The sequence below is a fragment of the Falco rusticolus genome, chromosome 1, assembly GCF_015220075.1.
Source record: "Falco rusticolus isolate bFalRus1 chromosome 1, bFalRus1.pri, whole genome shotgun sequence".
Classification (NCBI taxonomy): Eukaryota; Metazoa; Chordata; class Aves; order Falconiformes; family Falconidae; genus Falco; species Falco rusticolus.
The window spans coordinates 69,249,628-69,276,117 of NC_051187.1; the positions used below are offsets into that span (position 1 = coordinate 69,249,628).

The 26,490-nt window shown below is 37.2% G+C and overlaps 2 protein-coding genes across 13 annotated transcripts in view; one reads left to right on the forward strand and one right to left on the reverse strand.

Moving 5' to 3' along the window:
* Positions 1–72: 72 nt before the first annotated feature.
* On the forward strand, positions 73–15,889 carry LRRC66 (leucine rich repeat containing 66). The gene is given in 13 exon segments (XM_037383403.1): positions 73–612; positions 615–768; positions 770–948; positions 3,293–3,459; positions 4,007–4,337; positions 5,712–5,999; positions 6,002–6,078; positions 6,081–6,338; positions 6,341–6,569; positions 6,572–6,732; positions 6,734–6,923; positions 6,926–7,392; positions 7,395–15,889. Coding segments are annotated over 13 exon segments (3,513 nt in total). The 5' UTR covers positions 73–455; the 3' UTR covers positions 8,250–15,889.
* A 1,857-nt stretch (positions 15,890–17,746) lies between these two features.
* The window catches only part of DCUN1D4 (defective in cullin neddylation 1 domain containing 4), a 38,770-nt gene continuing 30,026 nt past the window's right edge, over positions 17,747–26,490 (reverse strand). For all 12 annotated transcript variants that reach the window (XM_037383345.1, XM_037383279.1, XM_037383269.1 and 9 more), the window contains 6 exons: positions 25,882–25,952; positions 24,166–24,257; positions 23,159–23,267; positions 19,213–19,317; positions 18,697–18,799; positions 17,747–18,586 (listed from right to left, as the gene is read on the reverse strand). In XM_037383345.1, the coding sequence (XP_037239242.1) occupies positions 18,531–18,586; positions 18,697–18,799; positions 19,213–19,317; positions 23,159–23,267; positions 24,166–24,257; positions 25,882–25,952 (536 nt within the window). In that variant the 3' untranslated portion in view covers positions 17,747–18,530. The remainder of the gene's footprint in view (positions 18,587–18,696; positions 18,800–19,212; positions 19,318–23,158; positions 23,268–24,165; positions 24,258–25,881; positions 25,953–26,490) is intronic.

Below are 26,490 nucleotides of genomic sequence, written 5' to 3' on the forward strand. Positions count from 1 at the left end.
AGTTTTTCATTAAAAATACACTGTTGTGTTATTGACAGGGAAACTAGTATTTTATTAACTGTAAGTATGAAAGTCATTCCATACCTACTGATCATGGATTGTATCTGGTGGACTTCACTCAGTGGTAATTGTGTAGGATACCTGAAGTAGAGTTCAAAAGTCTCCACTGTTCTTAGTTCACAAGTTCCTGAGAAGCTGCATTTCTCAACCGAAGGGCTGGAAAAGAAAGGTTTGGATTGTTTTTTGGGAGGAGGAAGGTTACCAGTTTATGAATAATTTTTTGAAAAAGATTCAAGATTCCAAAACTGGATGTTTAAGGCAGAACATCGGTAATGCTTTGGTTATTTGTTTGGCATTGATTTTTTTTTTTTTTTTAAATAGAAAGTATTTCCACTTTCTATTTAACTCTTGTTATGCTGAACTTACCAAAATTTTACATTTTACATACAGATACTATGGACAACCTTCACTTGAGTATTATAGCTGTGGTCCTTTTCTTTAATCTTCCTGGATCAGTGGGAACCAAGTCATAGCAGGTTGTTCTTCATATGCATCACCATTCAGAGTGCCGACGGGATGGGGAGTTCTTACTGAACTGTTCTTTTACCAGAATGTCATTATTACAGAAGATATATCACAAACAGCAATAATGGCTGATTTTAGCTACAATAATATTAAAACTTTTCTGTGCACTGGTGGAAAAAATGAAGAATGGATGCTAAAACACCTGAACCTCAGTAACAACCTGATTTCTGAGCTCTCCTTAACTCCTACTAAATTTACCCATTTTAGAAATTCTAGGCCTCGGTGGTAATGCCATCCACACCCTCACACTGGACACACCTACACCTGCATGTGGGTCTAAAAAGTATGGAAAAGTCAACCATCTTCTGCCTGCTTTGAAAGTATTATCAGTTGAAAGAAATAAACTTAACATGATTCCAAGAGGTAAGCATTTCAAAGTCCATTTCAAGGGACCTCACTCCCAAGGGGTAAGTTGGTTTTGGATATGATTCACTACATCCTTGTGAACTCCGAATGTGACTGTCTCATTTAGTTAAGGTAAGGGAAAGTTTCGCCTGCATGCAGAGACTGAAGCAAAGAGGTTGTTTCAGATAGGTTGGGTGGGGTTTTTTGCACAGTCTTAGCAATCACCGTGCCTTAACATCAGTCAAGTATCACCAAATATATCCTCTGAGAGCTCGAGCAGTATCTGCTTGCTGTATAGAAAGGGAAGTAAGGATCTTTGGCAAAACACCAGCCTCCACCACCCAGTCATGAACCTTAACATCAAGAAAATTACAGTTAATGAGTTTCATACTACTCTTCAAGCAGAAAGTCAATACTCTTGAATAAAACTTGCTCTGATTTTAGTATTTCACAAAGACAGGAAAATGTATTTTGTTCAGTCAAAACAATTTTGCTCCGTGCCATCTGACACCCAAAGTGACACATATTAACGAGAGGGCTGTAGAGTTTTGACAGACTTTTAGAAAAACGTTTGCTAGTCGCTGAACTACGCTAGGCATCATAGCCTTTACGACAGCCTCTGTCCTCATAAACAGATGACTCATATTGTCCTAACAGTGCCTAAAGGAAGCAGAAGCTGCAGTAACAGCAACACTATCCTATATATTTTTTGCTGACTTTAATTGATCTCTGGTAACATCATCAGATTCATTAGCTCGAGGTTTTGTAAAAATACTAAGCCTGGGGCAGGCTTATCTCACAAAGGCAGACAAAGGGGATAATTTTGCACCTACACAAGGTCCTTGACATTCTATTTTTCTCCTTTCTTGAAACTAAGTAATTGTCTGGCATGCAGGAAACCATTTTGCCCAATTACTTTGTAGTGTCTGTAAGGTTCCCATAAAGACAGTATAGAAAAGCTTACATTATAAAATTGATACAGATTTGATCTGTTTTGATCAATAATGCCACAGTGGGTCAGACATAGAAAAGGGTTGATCTAAGAGACTCAATTTTAGATGTTAAAAGTCAAATTGCTATGCATTGTACCACCATACTTCAAGTTATACTTAAATCCCCTATTAATTTACGTACACGTTCATAAGTTTATTTTCCTCCTCCAAAATACTTCACTAAGACTCTAGTTTTAAAGCTCTGGTAAGAAAAAATGAACTGAAGCTCTAAGGCAGAGGGGTTTGGCCACAGAGAATCCCTTCTCACAGCCACCACTCCAGGTGTCAGGCTGCTGCCCACTGCTGCTATACCACTCTGTATTTTGGCCACAAATTTAGCTTCATGCAGGTGCAAGAAGGATTTATGCACTGCCAGAACTTCTGCACACCGTTCCTATCAGCTACCTCCAGTTTTACAGCAGGCATGAATCATTTCCTCCACTTTTCACGAAACCCAAAGATTAATTACTCAGCAAACAGAATGGCAAACTGGAATAAGAGATTTCCAGTGAACCAGATGACAAGAGCAAAATTTTTAAGAACTAGTAGCTTCTGAACAATGCTATCATCAAAAGTCACTTCAGAGTGCCATTCGGACGTTACCCAGTGTGGAGACGCTGAGTGTCCAAGTGCCTGCCTTCCCGCTGGATTGCAGGCTGGAGCTCTGGGGGCTGCCTGCACAGCACCTGAGAAAAATGAGGTATCTCCAGTATTCAAAAGGGCTACTTATGCGAGACAGATGCTGTCGTAACTAGGATATGCTGAGGAAAATACCATCATGCTCGGTAACTGACAGGCAGGCAGGAATAAGCAACACCATGGTTTTGTTTCCAGTCGGGTTTACATCCTGTGAATACGGTTCAAACGATTCCACATATGAAAAACACCTGTGAACGTGCAGATGGCAATGACTAGGAGATACTGTACCACCTTTTGCATATCCATCTTTTACGTACAATTAACACATCTGGATTTTATAAACTGAGTATATTCCACCCTTTTCATACACCTCCTTCCCTAGCCCCAGTTCTCCAGAGAAGCGTGCTCAAAGCACAGAGATCACAGTTTTGTGATTTTATTTTTTTTTTAATTAATTTTGACAGGACAATGGATCGTTACTGCTGTTATGGAGATGTGAGGTTTTAAAACATGCATCAATTGTGAATGTATTAACGTGCTTGCTGTTGATGCTATGCAACTTTTAGAATGGGCAACCACTGAATAGGAAAGACACAGTAACTGAAAGCCTGCAGCCCCTCATTGCAATAGACAGGAATGGCAGCAATTTTGTTGCAAAGAACGTTAAAAAGCCACTTGACACAACTGGGAAAACAAGAACCTGAAATGTAAAATAGTTTTGTTCTTCCTAGGACTAGGCCTGCTGCAATCTTTACAAACTGTCCATATGTCATCCAATGACATATGGCAGATTGATGTGAATGATTTTCAAATCTGTTCACAGCTGAAGGACATTGACTTGCAAAACAAGGTAACTAAAATTCATCCGGATGCCTTCAGGGATCTCAACAAACTACAGGTTGTAAAGCAGTATTACAACTATTTCAGTGTTTTGTGTTAATCACCATTAAATATATTAATTATCAACTATTCAGCATGATTACATTGGCCTTCGATTATTATGTTAGTATACAATTATAAAAACAAAAGCAAATGGTGAAAGTAATTATGTTTATATATTTGTGTTTCATTTATATGAAAGCCCACCACACTTGTAAATACACAAAGTAAAACTATATATTTACCATTTATGTATGTCCCAAACCAATCCATAATTGACTTACACACACACATCCTTTTCTACCCACATCCCTTCCACAGCAAGAGCCCTGCAGCTTCCCACTCACACAGAGGTAGTTTACAACGGGAGAATTCTATATACATCACAATTTAAAATTCTCATTAAAATTCAAAAGCTTAGAACAGTATTATTGAAATCTTAACCAGGTGTACTGTTTCCATAACCACAAAAGTGCTTGTATACTAAAATGAATGATATTGTTGATACTGCAGTTAGGATTCTATTGTAAGGCTTGTCAAATTCATTCTGGATTATTTCCAAATAGGTCATGGACCTCCGTGGAAATGCTCTGACAACCCCTCTACCACAGATAGTAATCAGTTTGAACTTCTTTCAACTTGAAGTGGATTTGTCATACAATGCCTGGATATTTAACTGCAGACTAAATGCTTTCAAACAGTCATTTAGTTTCCTTTTTGACTCCTCAAAGAAAGAATAGAGTATTTCATACAATGAATCTGCCAACAGCACACAGAAACCTCTGCTGTATCTGTCAGGTTTCCATTTAAACTGCAGCAACCATGTTTTGCTCAAAAGGGCTGTAATCCCAGCAGGGAAGACATCAGTGCTAAACTGTAACTTGGACAACACAAGGGGTATGTAAAACAGGGACTCCATCCATACGTTGCTAAAATCCAGATGCGTGCAAGAATGATCAAAGAAATCCAGTTTAAAAAGTGTGTTTCAAAAGACACTGTTTGAAAATAACTGAACAACAATTTAACATGCAAATTATTTCATTGGAAAGTAGTATATTAGAACATTTGAAAGTCAAGTTTCCCAAAAAAGAGTCTTCATCTCCTTCGTTACATTAAAGTAGTAAGTGATGCCAAATTATACACAAATAAATTGCAAATCTCAGTTAATTTTCGAAAGTAAGCAAAGGACCAAATAGTGGGGTGGCAGTTCTGGGACATGTAGGAAACCGAGAAGGATACAATAGTGCTTCTAGTATTTAGTTACAGCAAAATGAAATGGAAGTTTATTTGCAAGGGAAAGGATTTATATTTCTTCTAAAAAAAGTACAGCTACTGTAGCATACAGTTCACTTAGGAAATGAATCCAGCATTTACAATAGAGCACTTGAAGTACGAGTGACAAAATATGCAGAGCGAAGACTTCCCATGCAGAAGGAAAACTAAGACCAGACTTAAAGGTTTATTAAGGCAAAAAGTTTTAACTCTAATGGACGAATACCACTTTGAGTGGATAAGGCTTTCCCCTTGGAACACTTTATCCCCAAATGAAAATATGTAGGATCTATCAGAAAGGCCACCTGCTTTGTCTATTAATAAGTCATAGAAACTGATTATGGAATTAAAATCAACATGCTGGATCGCACCAAAACTCAACTGGGAACGCAAGCAGATCCAAAGGCGAAGATCTACATACAACCTTGAAACGGATTGCAAAAGCCAACAACCAGCCATGGCCTATGCTAGTGGAAGTTTGGAACAATTGCTTGGTAGGTACAGTCCTCCGTTTTCAAACCTTTTTGCTGCACTCAAAGCAGTACCTGTAAGAAAATCGTAGTGGTTGACAAGCTGACAGTTAACCTAGTGACATCTCCTCTCACAGCTGCACACAGTGACCATGGTCATGCTGGAGAATGGCTGGCTAGAAATACGGATCTTCCATGAGGCAGATCAGCAGGTGGTTCTAGTACGACCCAGAACAGAGATAGTTTCAGTCACCTCCTCCCTCACCCACACCATTTTTCCCATAAAGTCTGCTATTAAGACCCCGTACGTACTATGTTTTAAATGGGGGGTGGAAATATATGATGGTTTAACAGATACTTGGTACCATGTAAAATGACTGTGGATGGATTAAAAAAAAATATTTTATAATAAAAAGTTAAAATTATCAAAGATAGGTCAGAGTATGTTTTTACAGAAATAACTTGACCCTGCAAACCAAGCATCCTATACTTTTAAGAAAGATTTAGTTTGTATTTTCTTTTGTTTCAGGTAATGGAGTCACTTGGTAGGCACCTAAAGGCAGAATTTCAAAAGGTAATAGCATTCCTTGCATGACACTGGATAAAATGAATAATTTAGTGATACACAATGCTGAGAAAACTGCTGAAGGGTTATATTTGTGTATTTTTAATACAGCAAAGAAATATCTCATCTACAATACAAAGGTGAAAGAAAGGGTTTCAACATTGTTGGTTAGAAAAGCCCGGGACACCAACACTGTTTCCAGACAAGGAAGAACAGAGCAAGACCTTGCACTGGCTGCCTGCCTCTCGGTGCTCAAAAGCTTTGTGCTTTTTGTCTGGGTGCTTTTGCTAGACCCTACCTTGTGAGCCTGTGAAAATTCATGTGCAGGAGCAACGATTCAGGGGTTCAGAACACACTTATTCTAATCAAGCTTTTTCAGGTGAAACATTGTGCAGAGCATGCTCTGCAAGCAAACCAACAAATGCGCAGCACGATTTGTTCATTTGTGATGAGAATTCTTCAAGAAACACACGTATTTTTCCTGGGGAAACTTCTACTTTGCATGAAAATGTCATCAGTAGCAGTGTACACGCACAAAATACTGAAGAAGAGTACCAGAAACAAAGCAATAATGGGATCAGTGTGAATAAAATAACCCAGTGTTTTCAGACATCAAAACTAGTACCAGCAGTGATGAAAATATAGATGTTGATGATAACAGACTATTTTCTGTAAGGGTAAATTACAAGAACAGCAATGAAGTAACACCAAGAAAATTAATGACTAATGACATTTCATTATGGAAAGATTCAAAATATGCAAATAATGAAGACTCAGAGAAGAGCAGGTTCCCTCCCATATCCAGGAGATTGAATGCTAGCAGTTGCATCACACCGACTCTTCAGATTTGGATTTATCCTTCATGGGGGAAACTGGCTTTCCATTTTTCACAATACAAACACATACAGTTGCACAAGATTGTAGGAACAGTGACATAAACAACTCTGGCCTGCTCCAGTCTGAAATCACAAAGGCTACACCAGATTCTTCTGAAAGAAGAAGGTATCGTTTAACATAATGAACCCATGAGCCCTACAAAATATATGCCTGGAAGGCGAAGCTGTGATGAACAACTGGGTCTAAACCGCAACATAAATATAACCAGCGATGGGGGAAATTATATTTTACCCTGTAGCTGCAAGAGAGATACAAATATGGAGAATTTAAGTGTCTACCAAACAACTCTCCTCCTACAAAGTACGACTGTAAAATGGAACGTACAAATGAAAAAAATGCTTCAGCAGATATATTTAGTGATAGCTCTTCAGATGAAGGGACTCCATTCACAATGAGCAACTGTAGTTCTTTAGCAGACTCTGAACTGGAACACCCTGAAGTTAGCAACAACCTGCTGTTCTGTCAACCTTCACTAGAGGAAGCCAATATGAACAGTGGAACTGGGAAGTTCTCAACACTGCCAGAGCCCCCAAAAACTGCTGCTGAACTTCAGCATACTGGGAAAAATGGGGATGAGAACAGCATGTATTTCGAAACCACTATTAAGCTTGCAACAGCATCACCTTACGTTGATACATGTAGTGACCACATAAGCATGTCAGTCACAATTAGTTCTTCAAGTCAAGAAGTTTCTGATAAGTTTCATCATTTTACTAATGCAGAGTCAACAGTACAAAGCCCTATCTCTGATTCTCTCCCCAAAGTACAGATTTTGGTAACACGTTACTTTCGTTACATTTTCCCGTGCATGACACAGCCACAGAGAACACTCCTGAAGAGGCTGAAAGGAATCACCGTGAAGGGGGCACTACATTAAGAAGAAACACAAGTACATCTGAGGACAAACATTTTACTTTTGCTCCTAATGATACCGGTTTGAGTGAAATTGTTAAAAACACATCACTACTGCATTCCAGCAATGAGTCACATCTCCAATCTCTGCCTGAACACACAGCTGAAAAACATTTTACAGTCATTACAGAGAAGGACGACTCGCTACCACAGGGGAAACAGGTGAACACAACTAAGGCTTGTGCAGATAAAATGGAAAGAGGTTTTAACGAGAAAAGCTGTGATAAATACAGGGAATTATAGGATACCAGCAACTGTAGTTTGCCCGAAGAAACCCAGTCTTGCAATCTGACAGCAGATTTGCTGCATCTTCACTCTCCTGGGAAAACACAATCAGCCTTCAACACAGAAGATCATTTCCAACTGGATCAGAGAGACAAGGATGCATATTCCTTCTCAGTCCCACAAGGATTTTTCAATGAAAGCACACAATGCAGTTCATGTTCATTCCCACTAAAAATTACAGAAAATACAATGTCCAAAAGCACAGATTCCAGCAAGATGGAGGATGACACTACTTTGACAGGACTGGAGAACAGTTCTCCAGCTGTCAGTCTCCAAAATTCAAGTGAAAAACTCGATCCAAAAGGTCAGACCAATTTAAGACAGGACCAGTTTTTTGTTAAAAAGAAAAGAGCATTTGATGGATTTGCTAATGTTTTGCAAAGCAGGAGAACAAACTTCAACAGCTGAGATGCAGAACTCCCAGAGAATTTTTGTCATCCAGTAAGATGCAAAAATGATTGTCTTAAAATGAAGTATCTAGCTTTTAATAACTGTTAAATACCATGGGATGTGGTTTTTTGTGTCCCCATCCCCCGTCCCCCATCCCCCAATACAACTTTCTATCTGCCATTAACTTCAGAAATCCAACTTATGGAACTAGACTTAACCATGAGAGGTTAAAGCCTGGATCCATCCCATTTAAAAAACACCGTCATTCCAAAGGGTAATTCAGGCCAGAAGCCATGGACTTTTGTTTAAAGGGTACTTTTTAAAAAAACCAAGAATAATTTCTATGAAAAACAGCTCTAGGATACTCAAATGAGTAAACTACTCAGTAGTTCTAACTGATAATAATGCTTTTGCTGAGTTACTTTCTCATTATTATTGGTACCAAGATATTAGATTTCCTTAGAATTTGCCTCTGATATGTGCCGTTCTGTTTCTCTTTGTCTAAAATAAATGTAACTGAAATTATCATTACATTATTTATTATTATTGTGTTTTCCTGTGGGACTCACCCTTCACAGTGAAATTATACGTATTACTGTCTTCTGCTTTTTGAACCAAATTTGTAGATTAAGTGTCTCTGAATTCCCACAGTTTTGCAAAGATAGGTCAAGTCCAAGCAGTATTCAATTACATTTTAAAAAATTACTTTTTAACTTGGCAAGACATAGAATGAAACCCTTCTTTCTCAAAGAAACTGAATAGACCTCAAGCCTTGCAGAAAAGTCAGTCATGGAGATCTAGCTACTGATGGGACACCGCCTGTAGTTTGTAGATGTGATGACACAGGCAGGGTAATTAAAAAAAAAAAATAATCTGCTATTGCTAAACTCTAATTCTCTATAAAAAAGGATCCTATACCCACTTCAAAATTTTACTGAGAGGCAAATCAAGAGCAGCTCAAAACTGTGTGTTAAAATAACACTAGCTTGATATACAGCAACCTTTTCTAAGCCAAAAGATAACAAATTAAGGTAAAATTTTCTCTGAACAGGGCCCAAGGCCCTTTTCACATACACAGTATCATCAATGTAGTCCTTGAAAGGGAAAGTCATTACAAAGGCAAACAAGCCTGTGTTCCCAGAAAACGTAGGAGGCTGGGCAGCAACTCTGGGAAAACTCTTACCAAGACACAATTAATTCACTAAAAACTCTGAACAGAAGGAACACATTTCAATTCCACCAGATGAGGAGCAAGTCCAACGGCACAGTACATCTTTGAAACTGCCTTTAAAGAGAAAGCTAGAAAAGAACAAAGAGATGCTGACAGAAGCTAATAATTTGTTAGCTTTGCATATTTGGAACTAAAGAAAAAGAAAATCAAGTACTGCAAAAAAATGTAACAGGCAAGTAAGGAGACCAGTACAGATATTATTTGATCTTTGGAAAAATATTTTCTTTAGCACCTCGAGTTTCTGTTAAATAATTGTTCTACATATCTAACATCACAATTATCAATTATGTATTTTCTAAGCCAAGTCACCTACATTCAGATCTCCTGCTGGCTTCTTTGGGGACTTTTTCTAGTTTATTTTCTCAAAACCTCTAACATAACTAACTCAGAAGAGATTATATAGCAGTTTCAGGCAGGTGTTGCACGGATTTGATTTAGGGCACCACAGTATCTGCAAGTAATTGCAGTCAATAACATCTGTAATCAAATTACAAGCAATGAATCTACTGTTCTTGCTTTTCAATTAGTTCTTAGAAGATTTCTATTATTTTTGCACCAGTAATCAGTGATATCTAAATTGATAACTAAGAAAATTTTTTAAGAGCGGGTACTGGCTTAATTTCTTCGGTAGGAGTCAGCTCAGGAACCAAGGATGAAATCACCTTCTAAAGAAACTGATAATTTGCCATCAAATTACTCATGAGTTTAAGGGTCTGATTTTGTTTTCTGTTTTTCAAACACAAGAAAAAGCTTTACACATTTAACTGTCCAGAATTGTTCATACAGTCTGACTAGACAAGTAGTAAATGACAAAACACTCAAATCTGCAAAAATCATAGCATTCCCAGAAGTGTTAAAAATACAGTAACTCTAAAATAAGGTATGTTTCCCAATACAACTCATTACTTGATTACACAAATGTCTGTAAATGTTACATCCTGTTCTACTGCAATTTTTCTCTCCTAATCCCCACACAATCTCAATATTCACATAATGCCCTGGCTTCTATTGAATTTAAGGCTGCTCTTCTCAGAGAACAGTATGTGACACAAAACACAACTGTGTTTTTTGAGTCTGTCTCGGACTGGGTAATCAGAGCACGATTCCTCATAGGAACAGCTATATAGCCACTAGGAGCAGAAAACAGAACAGTATTTCCTCACCACCAGTGCTCTCCTTAGAGCCCATAACCAACTTTCAGTAAAGCTCATTATACACAGAAGTTACTTGCAGCCAAAGCAACTTTACAACCGGAATACATAAAACTTCAGATCCCTCTTTATGGTATGTGAATCTTCACACACTGTGTTGACAGACCTCTCCAAAGCCTGTTGCCTTTCGGCTGTACTAGCTGCTAACAAGTTAAGAAATGCAACTACATAAGCAAGCCAATTTTGTGGATCATGGGGGGAAAGCAAAAAAGCAAAAAACCCTGAGCGGTTCTATTGATGTCTCATACACAGCAATGTTTTGTCATTTGCTTCTGCTACGGTTCAGCATACTTTCAAAATATATATTGGCAAATAATTTTCTCATCTTTATACTGATCACAGGAAGGCTGCGGTGGTGGCAGACAGTACACTACTTGTGAGAAGCTGCAAGTTTTCTAAGCCTCTCTTCATGCCATAAAGTTACAGAAAAAGGTTATCTGCTGTTCTCATCACAGAAAAAATATCGGCTCCTTCATCACAGGATTTTTTTAACGTGACAAAGTATTTAATTTACTGTCAGAATATTGTTGATGTTCTGCCTCAAACTTTCCTTGAGATTTCTGCCTGATCTTGCACCTTTCCTTTCCTACTGATCTCTCCAGACACTCTTATTACCTGTTCATTCAAACCCAAACACTCAGCTGCTTCTCCTTCATATTAGTTCCTCACTTCATTAGAAATTGGTCTTAAACCCTTTTATATTTTCTGTGGCTTCCAAGCAGTACTCTTCATACTTGGCTCCTCTCCGTCCATCCTATTTTGCCATGTGTTCTCTATACAATAGCTACACAGTCCCCTACTCACTGACTCCCTCTAAGATTTTACCCCCTCACTTTTCTTTACCTTTCGGCAACTATCAATCTACTACATCTTGTTCACACTGAAAATGCCAATAGTTTAGCTGGTTTGGTCACCAAGAATAGTCTAGAACACCTACACTAGTACAAAACCAGTTGCTGTTATGGGGTATAAGTATACATCATACAGACACTGCCTTCCTTTTTTTTCCCTGCATAGAAGTTACAGAGAGACGTAACTGCAACTGCTCCTGCCCTAGGGATGTTGAAACTTCTTTAGCTTCATCAGTAACTTCAGGTAGCAAAACTAATGTTCAGCTAAGACTTACGTTACTATCACAGTTGATAGTGGGTAAACAGACTACTCAAGAAAAAAGGTGGCTGAGCATATGTTGTATGAATTCGTAAATGAAGCATGAGGAAGCAGCCAAGACGATGCTGGTACTAGTGGAGGAAACCCTTCTCACAGGGCAATGGCACCCTGAACCCCAAGGTTGACAGGACACAGTATCCCTCATACAGTGAATCAGCACATGAAAAAATACTGAAGTCTTAAGAGTAGATTGAGAACTTCAGATATTGTAATCAGAATGAGACAAAGCTCTCATTTTCAAACACGTATTTATGATACTTGTGTAATTACCAAGTTGTTTGCTGCAGGTACAAAGCATTTCAGTCTTTCCAGAGCACGCTGATAAGTGGCCTGGAAAACCACCCTTGAATGTAAAGACAAGACATTCACATTTAACCTACATAAAATTAACATCGGAAAATATTTGGGTATTAATATTGAAGATTTCATGGTACGGAATCTGATAAATACAAGCAGCAGGCTACATTCTGAAAACTGGTGAAGGCAATCCCAGCCTTCACCACCAGTATGAAAGTAATGAAGAGCTGCTTCTCTAGAAAGGGGCTCTACATCACAATATTCTAATTGTAATATATATTCAATTTAAAATATTATTTTAAGCCAAGAACCTCAGGACTAGTAGCTCAAATCGTGGCTCCTTCAATGACTACATTTGTGAAAGTATTATGGACATTTAGGCTGTAGTCTTCATGTCATTGCTAGCAGCTTTTCTACTGCTCTGCTTAGGTACTATCACTTTTGCTTTAAAAAGATCAATGCAACAGCTCATGACAAGTCAAATAAATAAAATCTCTTCTAAAAAGTAAGAAAAACACAAGCATTTAAGGTCATGAACAGACCCTCAACTCAAAATATCACCCCATTTAAATACTACTAAGACCACCCTTCTCTTCCAGCATTACATTTGAGTAACTTAGAGAACTGCCTTTAGCATATGCCTTTAGAAAGCACAGAATCACAGACTAGCTGAAGTTGGAAGGGACCTCTGGAGTTTAGCTAGTCCAATCCCTCTTCTCAAACAGGGTCACCTACAGCCAGTTGCCCAGGCCATGTCCAGATGGCTTTTGGGTATCTCCAAGGACGGAGACTCCACAACCTCCTTGGGCAACCTGTGCCAGTGCTCAGTCACCCTCACAGCCAAAAAGTGTTTCCTGACGTTTCAAACTGAGCCTTCGGTGTTTCCGTTTGTGTCCATTACTGTCTGGTTCCATCACTGGGCTCTGCTGAAAAAGTCTGGCTCTATCTTCTTTACAGCCTCCTTTCAGATATTTACATACATTAGCAAGATCCCACCCCCCCACCCCCACCCCCGGCATCTTCTCTTCTGGAGGCTAAACAGTCCCAGCTCTCTCAGCGTTTCCTCATAGGAGAGAAGCTCCAGCCCCTTCATCATCTTCGTGGCCCTTTGCTGGACTCTCTCCAAGGTGTCAGTGTCTCTCTGGTATTGCAGAGCCCAGAAGAAGACGCAGTACTTCATGTGTGGCCTCACCAGTGCTGAGCAAGGGGAAGTATCATCTCCCTCAGCCTGCTGGCAATACTTTCTCTAATGCAGCCCAGGATACCATTTGCCATCGTTGTGGCACGGGCACATTGCTGGCTCATCTTCCAACTTGGTGTCCATCAGGAACCCAGTCCCTTTTCTGCCCCAGCATATGTTGGTACATAGGGTTGCTCCTCCCCAGGCACAGGCCTTTGCACTTCTCCTTGTTAAAATTTGCGAAGTTCCTCTCAGCCCATTTCTCCAGCTTGTTGAGGTCCCTCTGGACAGCAGCATGACCCTCTGGTGTATGAGCCACTCCTTCCAGTTTGCGGTCATCAGATAACTTGCTGAGAGTGCATTCTAGCCCCTCATCCAGGTCATAAATGAAAAAGCAGGACTGGATCCCTGCATTGACCCCTGGGGTACAGCACTTGTTACTTGCCTCAAACTAGACTTAGCACTGCTGACCACCGCCTTCTGGGCCCTGCCATTCAGCCAGTTTTCAGTCTGCTTCACTGTCTGTTCATCCAGCCTATACATCAACAGCTTTGCTACGAGGACCTCAAGGGCCAAAAAGTGTGGGCTGAGATGAGTGGGACATTCCCGCTCAAATGGACTCTTCTCATTGAAAACATTTGTATTTACAATACTGTTTTACATCTACACACTCCATTTGAAACATACCTTTTTCCAACCAAGTTTTAAATACTGATTTACCTTACTATTAGAAATAAGGATGACAAGATTGTACATAAAGTTCTCTGCTACTAAATGATAAAGGTTGCCAGCTGACATGGTGTGAGTTCAGATGAGAATTTCTGAAGTATGAGCCACAGAAAAATCTGAAGTCAGTTGCTGAAACCAACACAAATACTGTTTATTTGTGGGATGCCATTTTACATCAACACCAGCAAAAGACCTAAAAATTAAACAGATGAGCTCATGTTAGGTGGCATAACAGTACTTTTGTCAGGTCGTGAGTCACAGGAGTTTAGCACACCTTATTTATGTAATATCCAAATTACTAAGACATAGAGCATTCACAGTTATAAGTTAGCTGCTGTTCCTGCAACAGCAGTGTCAGTAGGTACTATTTTGTGACAATGTATGTACACACACGGGGTGGGGGGTGGGGGGATGGGAATTTAAAAAATAAAAACAAAGTATAAAGCCAGGTTTTGGTCTCAGTTACAGACAACAAACTAAATAGTTTGGCTAGACTCTAAAGACTTCCACAGCAATATGAAAGGACAAAATCTAAGGCCTAGAAAGAGGTATTTTAGCAGTTATAATTAAAACCAGGGCACAAGCTAACTTTTAAAGCTGTCTATATGAATTCCAAGAGTATTAAACAATTTGTTAGACTTGTGACCAAGGGTCAACAGAAATCTGGAAAAACCTTAACACAACTGATGTCCATTTCTTGCCCTTCAAGAAAGCTGGGAACATTAATCAAGTACTAATGAGCTGTAACAAGTTTTGCTCATGTGAGCATATTTGTGATTAAATGTAAGTCACATATTTGTGGGGAAATGGAAGAAGCCTCCAGTCCTCTACAAATGTTAGAAACTGCTACACAAAGGTAACCCAAATATTTATTGTACCTGAAAGAAAACCTTGAACAGGTTAACTGAAAACTCATGAAGTGTTACTCATATCCTATGATACGGTAACTCAAAGAACATAAAGTATTCCCGTAATTTCCATCCTCTTCAGCTTGCTTTCCTTGAAAAGGTGAAAAAACAACAGTAACGCAGAATTATAGTGGTGTTTTAAGCACCTAATATTATTTTGCTGTAGAATGAAATTTAATTTGTGGAATGTTTTGGTTACTAATATTCATAGAATCACAGAATCATTTAGGATAGAAAAAGACCTTCAAGATCATCAAGTCCAAAGAGCTCCAATGTTTGTCATCTATCAACTTAGAAAGTGTCCACTGCTATAGTATCTGGACACTGTTTTCCTTCCACTAACTGGCTTTCCACTTTACATCTCCCAAATACCAAGCATGAATTGCACACAGATCATCAAGTTCCTGCCGTAAGGACAGCAATAGTACACCAGAAAGATTAATGTAAGACCTGTGACGCTTCTTCCACAGTGACCTCTCAGTGTCTTGTCCAAGAAGTCAGCAGTATTCCATGTATTACTTTTCAAAACGAAAAACAAAACAAAGCCCTACATCAACTATATGATGCATAACAAACAAAAAAGCAAACGCCAAACTTGTACTAAATACAACGCAAGCTGAGTAGCTTAGTAAAGTTTCCACAATTAATTAAAAATTAGAGGTAATTTCTCCACAATACAAGAAATGGCAACATTAGGATCCTCTGCTTTATCAGCACATATAGCAAAAACAGAAGGATGGATAGCACAGGGAAGCTTATCAAGCCATACAGGTCCATCTCAGTCCGTTCGTTCTCTATAAATGTCAGTAAAGTTGTCTACTAGCTGTAATTGAATTTGTGGTTTATTTTATGAAGATAAATGTTTACAAACCAGCTAAAGACTACAGATTCACCGTGCCTGCAAGTGGAAGGAAAAAAAAAAAAAAAAAAAAGGCAGCATCTCATTCACTTCCAAACATTCTTCCTGTCCATCACTCCTGATTACTTTTACCTAGAGAAAAAGTTTGTTTACTTATGCAGTGTGAGTACTTTCTGAGGTCCTTTTCCTCTTCTTTCTTTGTTTTTAGTTAAATTCTGTATTCTGCTAAACGTTAGCAAAACTTGGAAAAAGAGCACCTGGTTGAGCTGAACAGATTTCTGTTGACCCTGTTTTATGAAAGTTATAATAGTAATAGATTAAAAGTGTCTTTGGCTCTTGCTTCCATTATTGGAAGTCAAATTATTTGTGATATACAAAACCTTTTATGCAAACCTTGTATTTGTTGCAGGATTCATGCCAATTTGTGCTAAACAGTTTTCTGGAGTCATTAACTACCTTAACATTTCAGAACAACTACAGTGTATCACTTAAAATGTTACCAACCACAATTTAGCCTATTGTTAAAAGTTCTATTGCTTCTAAATTCATCCTTCTAAGAACTACACCAGCAGCTCCACTGATACTTCCTTATGGTTATACTATGGTAATATACACATTTACATCAAAAATCTTAATAAAACGCATGTGTTTTAGTAAGAGGCTTATTGTAAACATTAAATACCACACTCCACTGAATTAATTTCTTGTGCAAACTGGCATCAAACATGGAATTAACGTTATGCATATTAGTACGTAACAAAGCAATGACTATGTATGTCTTACCACTATTAGCCTGAAAGAGTGCTGTTTACTGTCATGGAAATCTGAACATGACTACTTCACAGGGAAAGGTAGTATTTTATTCTTAGCATCATGAACTTTTAGGTTTTGTATATGCATACATATTGTATATTTATGTATATACAAACACACAGAAACACACACACACATTTTTTGTCTTTGGCAGCTGAGTTTGACAAACAAAACCCAACAACAACCAGATTTGAACACAACTGACCACCTGCAGCACCACAACTACAACCTCCAGGCCCAGGGCAGCAAATTAATGTGCTTTTGCTAAACTAGGCTTAATCCTGAAAGTAGTCAAGTTAATGACAGTTGTTCCTGACTTCAGTGATGGCAGAATAGGACCTTCAATACAGCTGAAATTTTCACATTCAACCTAGAATGCTTCCCACCCCTTCCCCTGGATTGCATTCTACAGAAATAACAAAACCGCTAATACCTTGTAAAGTACTTCTACAGAAAAGTAATGTTACTCATTCCAAAACATCCACTGGCCCTTTTTTGTTAAATGCTCCGTGAATCAATATGGAACATTTTAATAAATCCTTAGGGATCAAAGCTTAGGGATCAAAGTTTAATAGCACCGGATACTTTGAGGACCTATTTGTAAAAATCAACACTAACATTACTTAATAAAGAAGGGTAAGGCAAAGACAACGTGACAATTACAGAACATAAACATAATTCCATTCACTCATTTTCCCCAAAATAATCACTAGAACTGTCCTATACAGATAAAGAAATGAGTGAAATAGGCAGTGGTCCCTACTAAAAAGTACTGTCATCTAATGCTGGTGTTTAACATGCCCATTGCCTGCAATGGACATTCTGCTAGGAAATTCCAATCCTAGCATGAAAGAAAAAGTAATGTTTTGGCTACTGGATATCATATTTTTAATTACTTAGAAACACAAAATTAAAGACCTTGGGAAAGACTAATGTTACAAACAAAAACCCCTCAAACCTCTGTTATCTATATGCTAGGGGTGAGCAGGTTTTATTCCCCAAACCACTACTTGTAGCTAGAACTTTCAATTTTGCTAGATCGCAACATAGACCAAACACTCTCGGTAGACAAAAAATCAAAAGGAGTATGCCAAAGGCAATTTACGAAAGTCTAAAACCCATTTTTAAAAGGTACTTTAATTTGTTCATTTGTACCTGTAATGACTACTGCAGTTTGAACATTAAAAAGTCAATACTTTTTTCTTCAAATGGAAATCATCTGTGGCATGTACAACTATTACAGTGTTTTAATATTTATATGTGTGTGTATATATATATATATTTATTTTTTTTTTTAAGACACCGATGTTTCATTCCTATTAAGCAATAGGTCAGGTTTGGCGAATTCCAGTGAAGAAAGTCACAGCGTGTCTTCTCCCCTCAGAAACTGGCATCTCAAATAGTAACATTAAAATTGACAATAGTTCTTTACATAACTATGTCCAAGCAGTCTGTTCATTTCATTTTCTGAAATGCTACATTTGAGACCAAAAGAAAAACAAAATAACCTAAGTTTCAGCAAACATGTAAGTGATGACTAGAAATATGCCACAAAATTATTTTTACAATACATTTCTGCAGAAATTATCCCTAGGTGAAGCTTTTTTTTTTATACACATATACAAAATTTAGACAGCAATATACACATAATCACAGTGAAGACGCTGGCAAGTTCACCAATTTGTAGTGTAAATACAAAATGCAAAGCAGCCTTCAAAGAGAACAATGCTACACAGCAAGCATAAGCTAGCTTGTTAAATAGCAAACATCAAAAGTTCCCTGCAAAAGGGATGCAGTGCAAGAAAAGCAGCATGCACTTTGATACAAATAGCAGTTTATGGCTAATGGTTGACATAACTGTGGTAACAGTGACTCTTGAGTGGCTGTGCATAGTTAAACTTCTATGTCATCTGTTTTCCTTTATACCATTCCACAAACTCATCCAACAACACTGGCCCTGTAGAGAGATCAAATAACTGTATTTTACAAAATTTTGTAAAAGGACACTGAATGATTTATCTAAGAGAAATAAATTATTTTAGAACACCAACATATGGTAGTACTTACAGGCTCCATCCTCATCATAGTTACTGAGGTCAAGGTTAATTGTTCTGCTGAATTCAAGAACGTTACACCATTGGTCCTTATTGATAACTTTGTATTTTGATTGCTGCTTAAGGCAAGAAACAGAAGTTACTAAAATATACTTTCAACTCCCTCAAGTTCAGATTTGCTTCCAGAAAATTTAAGCCTTGTGATGAGTTATTTCAATCTGTATACCATCTAAAACTAAACAGGATTAAAGAAACTACTAAGTAGTCAAACCAGTATTGAATAATCCACGTTTCTGATTAAGACATCTTTTAGTGGACAAACATACAGCAGTAAAATCAAAGTCCAAAAGCAAATCAAAGACATTCTATACTTTGTCCTGCATTAAATAAACCTTAACAGCATAGGGACTTGGGGAAAAGGAAAAAAGGAAAGATAACCAGCTACAAGTACTGCTTTGGAGGTTAGTATATTCTAAATTAGAACAAAAATTTCTTTGCTATTCAAACTTCACTGTTTCAAACTTCATACCTCTAGAAACTGGTGAAATACTGGAAAAAGGGACCATGTCTTTCCTAAAAGAAGGCCCAACATACACTTGGCAGTATTGATATCTAGGCTGCGCTGGTCCTTTTCCTGCATAAAAAAGGAAAAGATCAAAAAGGAAAGAAGAGCATGAGTTCAGGGTTTTTCACTTCCCCCACTGCCTGTACTACAGTTCACCCACAAATAAAATAAATTAAAAAAATAATTAATAGCAGTGTCTAACAGTGGTTTTTAGTAAAACAACTTCCTAGTAAAATTTTCACCTGCAGAGCTAACGGTTTGCTATAAAGAGATACTGCTTTTCGTAAACTTTCCAAAAAAGCTGTCACCACTATCGCAGATGAGGCATACCCTCCTGTTTGTGGGTTCAGACCTTTCTAGAAAGCAATGGCTATTAGACCCATACCCATGTTCACATATATGCCTCTGCTTAGCCAGAGAACTCTTAAAATAGTATCACTGCACATATTTCCTGTGGTATTATTACAACTACACAAACTGTCAGTAGCTATCAGGTAACACTAACTATGCAAGAATGAGCCAAGGAGGTTCTTTGTTCTGTTATTCTACTGATTACATGAAATTCAGATTAAAATTAATTATCAAATGAACAGGGGGAGCATAATACACTAGCACATGGAGACCCCTCTCAGAACTGTCACAGTTTTATTTCAACATAGTAGTAGTATATTAAGGCTTAGGGGGCGATTTTTTTGTTTCTGCTAAGAAAAAGCAGCAGTACCCAGCAGATTCACTACATCTAATCAGTGGGAAAGTTAATATATTTGGTAACACAACTTCTGCACATCTCAAAAGTAACGTGTGTACATGTTAAATTCCTTTCTGTTAAGTAGATTATCCATTTACATTTGTTGTCTTGAAAGTAAACAAATTTTGGTGACAGATGGGACATAAAACCCTACTCTTTTACGCCTTGGTTACAGCATTAAGCTACAAATTCAGATGATAACAAAATCAAAACAAAATTTCCATATTAGCTACTATAGACATTGAACTCTCTGTATATGTACTCATGATTGCAGACTGCAAAATCTAAATTAAGAACAGGGATATAGGGATATCCAGGATAGAGGGAGTACCTAATAGAACAGTGCAAGACAGCTACCCAAGACAAAGGGAGTTGAGTCCTACACCTCACTTGTACAAGTGCAGTCGTGTGTATTATAGAATACACACCTTTATTACAAAAAAATCCCAAACTCAAAACATAACTGAATTGTCTTTCATCATGTAGGAAGGATTTGGTATAGCAAGAACCCAGCTCTCCGACAACTGAATACCTTAGCCACAAGGTTATCCTCTCTTCTTGAAACCCATTTCATACAATACACCTCAATTCTAAAATTGTGTAGACAGAATTTAACGTAGATTTGTTTTGGAAGGGAAATAGAGAGGCCAGCAACTCTGAAAACATCAGTAGCTGTTTTACAGTCTGGTCACTAAACCCAAGAGGGACTTCCCCCAATCTCATCTAGAGGAAAAAAGCAAATTCCAGGATGAAGAAAGCTTTTCAATCAGTAATAAAGCTGAAAAACAAACCTGCAAAGGCTTTTTTGTATTCATATGATACAATTCTTTCACTTATTTCAAACATCAAGTAATTCTAAAAACTAAACCTCTTTCCAAGGCCTATTTACACTTCTGCCACAAACACCTTTAAGCAAAAATTATACTGCTGTGAGCATACCTTTTATTTTCCATACTGTTTATACTCTGAATTCTTCCCACACACTCAGGTGTTAATGAAATCAAGCTCTGTTGCCTTTACTTTGGACATGCTATTTTTACATGCCTTACATTGTTAAGTTTCTACATTCTCCCTCTCAAAATACTGCTCAGACAAAATTGTTCAGATAAGCCCTTTATACCCGCCTCCAACTGCCTAATGGAACATCTGCCATGACAGACGTTCCACTTTCATTCTTAACATACATTCCAGATACTTACATTCTCTTTCTTGGATACAGTGGAAAGAACATTGAAAAACTCTGATAAATTTCAGTATTCATTTTATATTGATGACAGACACTCTGAGATTTTGCACACACACACACACCCCTCCCAATATTTTCAATAAAAGACCTATTTAAGCCATGAAATACATGCATCTGTGTGTTCCCAGACTTGGCAATGAATGTCAAAGAGGGAGTAAGAAAGGTATTTGTGCTTAATACCAACATACGGTGTTTTAAATTATTTCCTCAAATCCATGCCGACTTAATTCATGCATAATGGTTATTTTCATTGACTAAATACTGAATCTCAACAGAAGCTTTCAAAAATTCTCTCTTAAAACCTGAGAAGTTTAGACAAGTACTTCTGCCATGGAGCACCTCCCTGAAATTATTACCCTTAGGATGGAAATTATACGATCTTCTGAATCAAAAAACCAAAACCGTTCCCATCAGCTTTTTTTCTATCAGTCATTTCAATTATTCTGATTAAAATTATGTAGATTCATCTGCTGCATCTAGATAAATGTATCGGCCTTTGTCAACATTAATTTCTATTCTTACTGGGTGCCATTCTCCAATAGACTTCCCCTGGCTCCACAGTACTAAAAGTTCAATAATTCTATTAATGCAATACTGTTTTTACAATTCCCCTGTTGATATGCCTTTGACTTGCAGTTCTACAATCTGGGGTTTCTTGTCACAAATTATGTCACAGCATCTGTATCTCAGTATTTTTCCAAGACCATATTTGTCACATCAGCTCATTACCTCTCGAAAAAACTCCACCCATTATGCTCTTAAGTTTCTGCACTTACTTTTGACAGGCTGTCAGCTGGCACCGATTTGCTATCTATTCCTAATATTTCATCAGTATTTTGAACTTCTTTGGCAACGTTAGTTATTTCTAGCCTTTACATCTTACATTGAGCAAAACTTGCAGAATAAATCTTCACACACCAAAGAAGGAATTAAGATGTTGATATGGCTTTTTGTTCTCTCATACTAACTAATACCATGCATTCTGTCCTATTCAGCTGTAGGTTTCCTTGCTTAAAAGTGAACTACTGTAAATCTCTGCATGATGACATGCAGAAAGCACTGATGTACCACAAATCTGAATACTTATGACAGACTTAACGATCAGAACTGCTATCAGTTCAACTTCTTGTTATTTTTCTCACGTTACTTCTTTTTCCTGCAAGTTTTCTTGGTGCTTTTGATTATCCTTCATTGAAACCTGAGCTTCAGTTTTGCCTGTGATCATTTTTATGTTACATGTTCTGTAGATTTCATCACATTAGCAAGACCGATGTTCAAATTCCATATCAATTCAGAAAATTATAGTTCTTTTATTGCTCCCTTTAAGTAGGAATAGTCTTATGCATATTATGGATTCCAATACAGGTACAATTTTATCAATATGTATTTTACAGTAGGAAGACTGATATTGGGATATTGTTTAATAAATACTAAGAACATCATTAATGAGCTTCCAACACTCTTCTGAACCGGTATTTGTATTATATCATATCCAGCTTTTATCATGTTAGTTATTTTTACCGCCTTCAGAAACGCCTGAAGTGCCTTCCTGTTTTAAATACGTATATGCTCACAAAATCCAATCAGTAAGAAGAAAACCCAGGGTAATTATAAAGCCAGTGGAAGTGGCAAAGCTCCAATATGGCTTACATGATTTCCTTGAAGTCACATAATAGCTTGAAGCTATGAAGGTAACAAAAACACATCAAAACACTAAGCCACTGAGCATCAAGAATCCTATATACATTCCTGTTCCGTTTCTGGCATTTTGCATCTACTTTTCTAGAACATTAACGTTCTATTTGTTGAAAACAAGATTGATGGTATCTTAAGAGAAACAGAAGTATGCAGTATTTCAATTATTACTTATGAAAGTTAACTTTTCATTTCAGATTCTGGTCTTCCACAGTACTTACCCGTGCAAAGTCAAATGCATATCTATAAATAAGTTTAAAATTGGTAGGCTCATTTAATAAAGATCTCAAGTAATCCAGAGAATTTCTCAATTTTTCTGTAGTATCACACCTACAAGAAAAACACAAAGCAAATTCAGAGTCTGCATTCTTATATAGATATCCAATGTTTTAGAAAAGAATCTCTAACATGTACCTCCATTAACCTATCCAAAATACATCGCTCTGTACAAAGGCATGTTTATGAGTTTGTCTGCATAAAATGCCTTGATTAAACCCACACTGTGAAATGGATCTAGACAAAATAGCAAAGCCTTACATTGGTACTCTGATAAAAATTTGTTTCGCTTTGTAGAAAATGCACTCTCCAACAGATTAAACCAAGAGCTTGTCTATACATGACAAACAACCAGTAAACCACAGCACTGAAACAATACTTTCTATAGTTTTGCTGGAACTATAAAACTTCCTACACAATTTCAGCCATTCTGTTCTGGAAGATAAGTCAAAACATAGTTCTTTCTCCAACTCTCTATGAAACACAATTATTCAAGTACCTTCATGTTAATTATGACATGAAGATAAGCTCTCAACTGGAGAAAGCAACTCTTAGGAAGAACATGACAACGCAGAGTCACAGAAAAGCTTTGTATTATTTAGCATTTTAAACTACATATGTTCTAACAACATACCAGTATCTCACAGATAGGTCCAATCCAGTGACAAAGACAGGTGTCCTTGAGGACAGAAACAATGTCGAAGCTCCCAGCATATCTGTTTTCTTGAGACTGCAGACATTCTAATCCAACTGTATTTAGACACGCAGCTGTCAGGTTTCAAGCTGTCTCTAAGTGGCCGTATCATCATAAATAGGACCAAAAATGTATGGCTTCTACTCCACAGCAGAACTCTCTGCTTTAGCTATTATGAGTCAAAACATCAACGTATGTCTTTTCTAAAACATTGGGTTTCCTTTAACAAACTTAAAGAGTTTTTTTCAAAGCACTTACTGCAGTGATGTCATTCCTTTTAACCATTCTTGTAATGTAAAGTAGCCCATGTTTTGTGCATCCAACTTCCACGCTAATACAAGCATAACTACCTGTTTTAAAGAGAAAAAAAATTAAGACAAAGAAATTAACAAAGAGATCCACATATTTTTCAAATAACTACTGTTTAGTAGGCTACAAATGCTTTACTTGTATAAATGCGGTTCAGAACTTTGCTAGACTGTATTTTAGAATTTAAAAAACCTGAAAGTGACAAACCCGTACATGGTCCAAACAAAGAAAAGTTAACAGTGCAAAGAGCATGAACATCAGTCACCACCAGCCACTTTACTTTAAGGGAGCATGCAGAGTCACCTAGCAAGCAGTGCAATGAAGAAGAGGAATTGTGCCAAAGCTACAGAAAAGGTTTCCCAAAACAACTACAGATTTTAAGTATTGATCTGATGATGTTACATTTGACATTTGTTAAACTCATGTAGATGAACATCAGCTGCAATCCATGAGCTCTGTGAAATCCAATTATTCTAAAGCTAATAATGATCCTACCTGAATCCAGCTACCCCAGGGTATTGTAAACCTACCTAATTTTGCAGGTCTGACCATGCAGTATAATTCAAGTAGATGTTAAAATAAAACTAGGTGAACTGACGTTAACACACATCAAAACAGAGGCTGATACAGTTTTGCCCAAAAGGAAAGACAGTCCTTTCCACATGTCACATAGAAGACTGAAGCAAAATTAGATAAAGTGATACCATAAGATTACTATCTTATCCAGGAACTTAAAAAAACAGCTCTGATATATACATGGAAAAATCCACAGGAAACCTGACCCTGCAGACTACAAGGGAAAAAAAAAAAAAAAAAAATCAAGCCATTTAAATTTGCAACTCAGCCATTAACTAGCTAATATTAGGGCAGCTCTGTACATTTTTTATGCAAAATCAGAATACCTACTTATATACCCAAATATTTGCATAAATCTCAAGGGTTTATTATACTAATACCCTCCAAAATTAGAAGATTACATCTTATATTTCCAGTAAATCTTTCAAAACCACAATTCTCATTTTACTTAGAGAAGATGCTTTATGAATGCTACTAAAGATGGGACTTGCATATAAAGAGCAAAAATAAGGCACTAGGAAAAAGCCTGTAAAAGGCACAACTATGCCTTTTTGAATTTCATTTAGTTCTGTATATAACTACACATAAAATAGATATATGTAATTATATACATTCCTTATTTGTGTTTTGAAATGGCATAATGGGAGTGCTAATACTGCCCACATTTGAAATCCCTTTCTCTCCAGAAAACCTGAAGAAAACATTACTTCATATTTTTGTAGTTGCTACATTAAATAATCTCCAGTGTCATCATCTCATTGTTTCAGAAGAGACAACCATCAGCTTGGTGGTGTTTTTTTGTTTGTTATTTTACATATCTTTTTTTTTTTTTTTTTTTTTTTTTTTTAAGTGGGGGGAAGCAAAAAAGGAGTGGCAGCAAAGACAAATTGAGGTTTTACATGTTGACAGTTTAGGGTTTAAAATACAGTTGTTTCCAAATGTATACATAAACCTCCCTGGTTTATATTTCATTATTTTTCTTTTAACTGCCAAGAATTTTTTAATTCTTGTTGGAAAAATAAGAGATAGAAGACTGGCTCATGTACATCATAATAGATTAGACATCTTTTGAATGGACTTTGAACTTACATTTTCTGGTTCAACTCCAATGTCTTCACAAAATTTTTCCATACCTTCTGGCCCTACAATGTCATCAGTGCCTGCAAACAAAATGCATTTTACTTATCTCTGAAAATTAAAACAGTCTGACCTTTACCACACAAGACAAATGCAATCATGCAGTACAACCTGAACTTCCGAATAAGTTTTTGTTGATTTTGTGTTTGTTTTGTTTGTTTATGCAATAAATTTTTCCACACTTCCTATCCGACTTGGATACACTTACGTCTTTATCTCACCTTTGGAAATAGAGACAGAAAAGCTGTAAAACAACTTTTCATTCCTAACAATATCCTTTATTCTACCCATTTACTGAGATAATCTTGGAAGAGTACATTTATAAGATCTTCAAGAATGCACTTAAGATTAGCGCAACAGCCACGTAATATTACCACGGTTAAATGAGTGGATGACTGTTAGTGGCATTCATTTCATTTCTTGGCTTGAATCTCTACGGTTATCATAAGATCATATCACATAAAAATGTAACGCACAGCTACACAAGATACAAGACATTACCATTCCCAGAATCTCATTCCTTAGATAAAGATAGTGTATGAGACAATAACATTATCTATC